We start from the raw sequence: 6106 nt of genomic DNA, 5'->3' as shown, positions 1-6106 counted from the left end.
CTTAAGCTAAGTAGAAAAAACATCTGTAACTAATTCATCGATACAAAAGAGGTACAATGGCGGTATAACGGGTGCCTTGACGTCATCACAGAGCGACGTGACTCCGCTTTGGTGAGCGCATGCGCGGTCACTCAGCTTTTGTTATTTGATTCCAGTATGGCGCTGAGCAAGACTTTTGGCCAAAAACCTGTCAAATTCCAGCTTGAGGAGGATGGGGATTTTTACATGATCGGATCTGAGGTTGGTGTACTTTAATTTGGATGTGTTTGCCATTTCAATTTGCTCTTAGTGAAGAAATCTTTTTGATTCCGGTTGTCGCGTCTTTTTTTTTTTTTTTTGCCGGCGGCTAGCTAGCATGCTAACGTTGATACGGGAAAGTGAGGGCATAAAGATTCGGTCGTTTATTTGTAAGATATTGCCAATAGATTCCTGCTTAAAAGTCATTGATTATATTTACTACATAGGTAAAACACGTTGTTAATATACGTGTTTTACTTGTGTTTTTTGAGCTAGCTGTGAATGTTTTAGCATCCCTATGTTATTGCTATAGAGCTAATAGGAAGGCAGTACGCTCTTAAAGATACATTTACTCATAATAATGGCTGCCTGAGGTCATTTATTTGTGATGGTATATGAAAATCCAAAGATAAGAAGTTTCTGTATGTGTGTTTTAGGTGGGAAACTACTTGCGTATGTTCAGGGGCTCCCTGTATAAAAGATACCCGTCGTTATGGAGGAAGCTGGCATCGGTAGAAGAGCGGAAGAAGATCGTGGAGTCTTCACACGGTGAGTAGACCCACGGCGATGCGTGTGGACAACCTGTCCACCGTCACTGTTGTCATTCCCCCCCTTCAGATCACGGCTACACCCAGCTGGCCACCAGCGTCACCCTACTCAAAGCCTCGGAGGTGGAGGAGATCCTCGAAGGCAACGACGAGAAGTACAAAGCCGTGTCCATCAGCACCGAGCCTCCCGCCTACCTCAGGTAACCCGCCGTCTCCTTTGCGGGCCGTGCGGCCGTACGTGAAAAGACGAGTTTGGTTCCGTCTGCAGGGAACAGAAGGCCAAGAGGAACAGCCAGTGGGTTCCCACGCTGCCCAACAGCTCCCACCACTTGGACGCCGTGCCGTGCTCCACCACCATCAACCGCAGCCGGCTGGGCCGGGACAAGAAGAGGACGTTCCCGCTGTGGTCAGTGGCGGGGGAGACGTCATGGATCCGCCGTCGTCTATTGACGCTTTGATCTCTCTTTCCACCCCCCCCCCCCCTCAGCTTTGACGACCACGACCCGGCCGTCATCCACGAAAACGCCACTCAGTCCGAAGTCCTGGTGCCCATCCGCCTGGACATGGAGATCGAGGGACAGAAGCTGAGAGACGCTTTCACCTGGAACATGAACGGTACGCAAATAATATTTGGTTAATTAGGTTCTGATATTTTGGGACATAATTAGGAGAAGAAAAAAAACTGAAATCGGACAAAAAGCTGCAGTTTTACAAGAATAAAGTCAAAACATGAAGAGAAGAAAAACTGCAATTTTATGAGAAGAAATTCAAAATCTAAGCGGAAAAAATTGTATTCTAAGGAGAAAAAAAACTGTAATTTTAGGAGAATAAAGTCAAAATATTAAGAGAAAAAAAAGCCATGTTTTAAAGAGAAAAAGCTGCAAATTTATGAGCATTAAATCAAAATATTAAAAGGGAAAAAAGTCACATTTTAGGGAGAAAAAAGCTGCAGTTTTACCAGAATAAAGTCAAAATACGAAGAGAAAAAAATCATATTTTAAGGAGAAAAAAAGATGTAATTTTAGGAGAATAAAGTCAAAATATTTAGACAAATAAGTCATGTTTTAAAGAGAGAAAAAAAGCTAAAAAAAAATTTGAGCATAAAGTCAAAATATTAAGAAAAAAAGCTGCAATTTTACAAGAGTTAAGTCAAAATATTAAGAGGAAAAATGTCACATTTTAAGGGAAAAAAAGCAGCAGTTTTACCAGAATAAAGTCAAAATATGAAGAAAAAAAGTTTCCATTAAGTCAACATATTAAGAGGGAAAAAATCATATTCTAAGGAGAAAAAAACAGTAATGTCAGGAGATTAAAGTCAAAATATTAAGACAAAAAAAGTCATGTTTTAAAGAGAAAAAAACTGCCGTTTTACCAGAATAAAGTCAAAATAGGAAGAGAAAAAAAATCATATTTTAAGGAGAAAAAAAGATGTAATTTTAGGAGAATAAAGTCAAAATATTCAGACAAATAAGTCATGTTTTAAAGAGAAAAAAGCTAAAAAAAAATGTGAGCATAAAGTCAAAATGTTAATAATAAAAGCTGCAATTTTACAGAATAAAGTCAAATATTAAGAGTAAAAATGTCACATTTTAAGGAGAAAATAAGCTGCAGTTTTACCAGAATAAAGTCAAAATATGAAGAAAAAAGGTTACAATTAAGTCAACATATTAAGAGAAAAAAATATGTAATAAAGTCAAAATATTAAGAGGGGAAAAGTCAAATTTTAAGGAGAAAAAAGCTGCAGTTTTACCAGAATAAAGTCAAAATATGAAGAAAAAATTTTTCCATTAAGTGAACATATAAAGAGGAAAAAAATCATATTCTAAGGAGAAAAAAACAGTAATTTTTAGGAGATTAAAGTCAAAATATTAAGACAAAAAAGTCATGTTTTAAAGAGAAAAAAGCTGCAGTTTTACCAGAATAAAGTCAAAATATGAAGAAAAAAGTTACAATTAAGTCAACATATTAAGAGAAAAAAATATAATATTTTACGCAGAAAAAAAGCTGTAATTTTAGGAGAATAAAGTCAAAATATTGAGAGGGGAAAAGTCAAATTTTAAGGAGAAAAAAGCTGCAGTTTTACCAGAATAAAGTCAAAATATGAAAGAAAAAAAGTTGAAATCAAGTCAACATGTGAAGAGAAAAAAATCATATTCTAAGGAGAAAAAAAAGCTGCAAATTTATGAGCATTAAGTCAAAATATTAAGGGAAAAAGTCACATTTTAAGGAGAAAAAAGCTGCAATTTTCCAAGAATAAAGTCAAAATATTAAGTGGGAAAAAGTCACATTTTAGGGAGAAAAATAAGCTGCAGTTTTACCAGAATAAAGTCAAAATAGGAAGAAAAAAAGTTTCAATTAAGTCAACATATGAAGAGCAAAAAAATCATATTCTAAGGAGAAAAAAAACAGTAATTTTAGGAGAATAAAGTCAAAATATTAAGAGGGAAAAAGTCAAATTTTAAGGAGAAAAAAGCTGCAGTTTTACCAGAATAAGTCAAAATATGAAGAAAAAATGTTTTAATCAAGTCAACATATGAAGACAAAAAATCATATTCTAAGGAGAAAAAAAACTAATTTTAGATGAATAAAAGTCAAAATATTAAGAGGAAAAAAGTCACATTTTAAGGAGAAAAAAGCTGCAATTTGACAAGAATAAAGTCAAAATATGAAAAATAAAAGCTGAAATTTTCCAAGAATAAAGTCAAAATATTAAGTGAAAAAAGTCAAAATATTAAGAATAAAGTCAAAATATTAAGAGGAAAAAAGTCACATTTTAAGGAGAAAAAAGCTGCAATTTTCCAAGAATAAAGTCAAAATATAAAAAATAAAAGCTGCAATTTTCCAAGAATAAAGTGAAAATATTAAGACCAAAAGTTCTAAGGAGGCGGCGCCCCCTGGTGCCGGCGGCGGGGGAGCACAGGCCCCTCCATGTTTCTTTGTAAGACGGTTTTTGCGTGCGTCCAGAGAAGCTGATGACGCCCGAGATGTTTGCGGAGATCTTGTGCGACGACCTGGACCTCAACCCCCTGGCCTTCGTGCCCGCCATCGCCTCGGCCATTCGCCAGCAGATCGAGTCCTACCCCACCGACAGCATCCTGGACGAGCAGACCGACCAGCGGGTCATCATCAAGGTAGGGCGCCGCGACGGGACCCTTGCTCCGGGGCGCGCGACCCACCCCGCCTGTCTTCTCCTTGCAGCTCAACATCCACGTGGGCAACATCTCGCTGGTGGACCAGTTTGAGTGGGACATGTCCGAGAGGGAAAACTCCCCCGAGAAGTTCGCTTTGAAGCTGTGCTCCGAGCTGGGGCTGGGCGGCGAGTTCGTCACCACCATCGCCTACAGCATCCGCGGACAGCTCAGCTGGCACCAGAGGACCTACGCCTTCAGGTACGAGCGCTCACATGCACGCTCACGTGCACGCTCCCGGCCGCCACCTCACCTCCGACCCCCTCCACTCATCCCCACCCCCCGAGCAGCGAGAACCCCCTCCCCACCGTAGAAATCGCCATCAGGAACACGGGCGACGCCGACCAGTGGTGCCCCCTGCTGGAGACGCTGACCGACGCCGAGATGGAGAAGAAGATCAGAGACCAGGACAGGAACACCAGGTGGGCGTCGTCATGGCAACACGTCACTGCACCGCCCTCCCATAACATGCTTTTCATTTAGCTTTATAGAATTATAATAATATAATATATCATATCATCATTTATAATAAAAATATATAATATAATGTATTTCAATAATTGCAAATATTGAAGATGGAAAAACATTTTCATATCAATAAATTCATCATAAATAATACATTTAAATCTTTTTAAAAAAATAATAAATTAATTAAATTTTTCTTTCTGGATGTGATGGAAATGACCAGAATAATAAATCAAAGTAATAATTGAATTATTACATACAGAACAATATAATAAAACAAAAGGAAGAGTTTAAAAAGACATGTTTCTTTACATTTTAAAAATAGAAATCATTTTGAAAATGTCTAATATAAATAATAATCATAAAGTAGAAAACAAACATTGATATATTTTTATATTAGTAATTAACAAATACATAAATACTTAAAATGAATTCTAAATACTTATCTATGTCAGTACATAATATCAAATAAATATGAAAAATAATACATAAAAAATATATATATAAATATATAAAAATATATTTTGTGTAAATCACAATTACGGTATTTTTTCAAATATAAATATAATCCTAAATAATAAATGTGTATATATTTGATATGAATGAATGGCTGATGTTTGTGTTTCTGCTTGGTCTGCCAGGCGAATGAGGAGACTCGCCAACACGGCGCCGGCCTGGTAGGAGCTTCGTCACCATCATCGTCACCGTCATCATCATCATCATCATCATCATCCTCCCTTCCCGACTGGAAGAAGATGGCTGGCACCAGCGATGCTTTATTAGGATTATTTGGGATTCTTATGGTCTTCTTTGTGCGTCGGCCTTGGCCTTGGGCGTGACCTTGGCCTTGGGCATGACCTTGGCCTTGGCGTGTCCTTGGCTTTGGGCGTGTCCTTGACCTTGGAGTGTCCTTGACCTTGGCGTGTCCTTGGCGTGACCCCAGGAGAGGCCAAAGCAAGCGTGTCAGATAATATATTCTTCCTCTACGTGCCGCTTCTTGTCTTTTTCTACTTTTTTGTGATTGGTAGAAAAATAAAGGGAAGAGAAGAGGACGCCATGTTTTTTTTTTTTTCTTCTATGGTTCACATGGATGCTTCTAAAATGGTTTTATTACCATTCTTGGTTCTCTACAATCAGACCTTTTTAGCAGAATATTTCACCTTTTTTGTTGTTGTTTTTGCCGGGGTATTTTTTTCATTCCAATAATTAAAAAAAAGTCAAAACAATACATTTTTTATGTTTTTATGATTCATGCCCATACTAAAACTTCCCCCCAGTCTAATTAAAAATATCTGAAATATTTCAAATGTATGCTACTCAAATTACTTTATTTTTCCTCATCAAAACATTCCCTTTTCCTCATGATTCCTTTTCTTTTTATTCCCTTTTTTACATTTTTGCTATTGTTCTTTGTATTCGTTATTAAAGTCAAAATAATACAATTAAAAATTGCACTTATGTAGAATTTTTTGTGAATGTTTTTGTAATATTTTTATTGTATTTTCTTTTATTTTTATTATTAATTCCTGTATGATAGGTCCTCCCCCCCAATTAAAAAAAAACTATGTTACTAAAATGACTTTATTTTCCCTCACAATGTTTATCAAATCAAGTCAAATAATTTTTTGTCTTATTCCTGTAAAAATACTAATTTTTGCTTCTTTTTTT

At 36.8% G+C, this 6106-nt stretch overlaps 1 protein-coding gene across 1 annotated transcript; it reads left to right on the top strand.

Moving 5' to 3' along the window:
• Positions 1–77: 77 nt before the first annotated feature.
• smarcb1a (SWI/SNF related, matrix associated, actin dependent regulator of chromatin, subfamily b, member 1a) lies at positions 78–5975 on the top strand. Its single transcript, XM_058070222.1, has 9 exons — positions 78–240; positions 675–786; positions 856–985; positions 1054–1191; positions 1273–1400; positions 3750–3916; positions 3984–4174; positions 4264–4395; positions 5080–5975. Exons 1-9 carry the CDS (start codon positions 157–159, stop codon positions 5117–5119), a joined length of 1122 nt encoding a protein of 373 aa, XP_057926205.1. The 5' UTR covers positions 78–156; the 3' UTR covers positions 5120–5975.
• Positions 5976–6106: the final 131 nt, after the last annotated feature.

Source organism: Doryrhamphus excisus, chromosome 4, assembly GCF_030265055.1.
Source record: "Doryrhamphus excisus isolate RoL2022-K1 chromosome 4, RoL_Dexc_1.0, whole genome shotgun sequence".
Taxonomy (NCBI): Eukaryota; Metazoa; Chordata; class Actinopteri; order Syngnathiformes; family Syngnathidae; genus Doryrhamphus; species Doryrhamphus excisus.
Note: the sequence above shows the minus strand (reverse complement) of the source record. Positions and strands in the feature narration are given on the sequence as shown.

Coding starts and splice junctions, on each gene's coding strand:
- smarcb1a (XM_058070222.1), top strand. CDS start 157: ATGGCGCTGAGCAAGACTTTTGGCCAAAAACCTGTCAAATTCCAGCTT. Junction 241..674: donor TTTACATGATCGGATCTGAG/GTTGGTGTACTT, acceptor TGTGTGTTTTAG/GTGGGAAACTACTTGCGTAT. Junction 4,175..4,263: donor CAGAGGACCTACGCCTTCAG/GTACGAGCGCTC, acceptor CCCCCCGAGCAG/CGAGAACCCCCTCCCCACCG.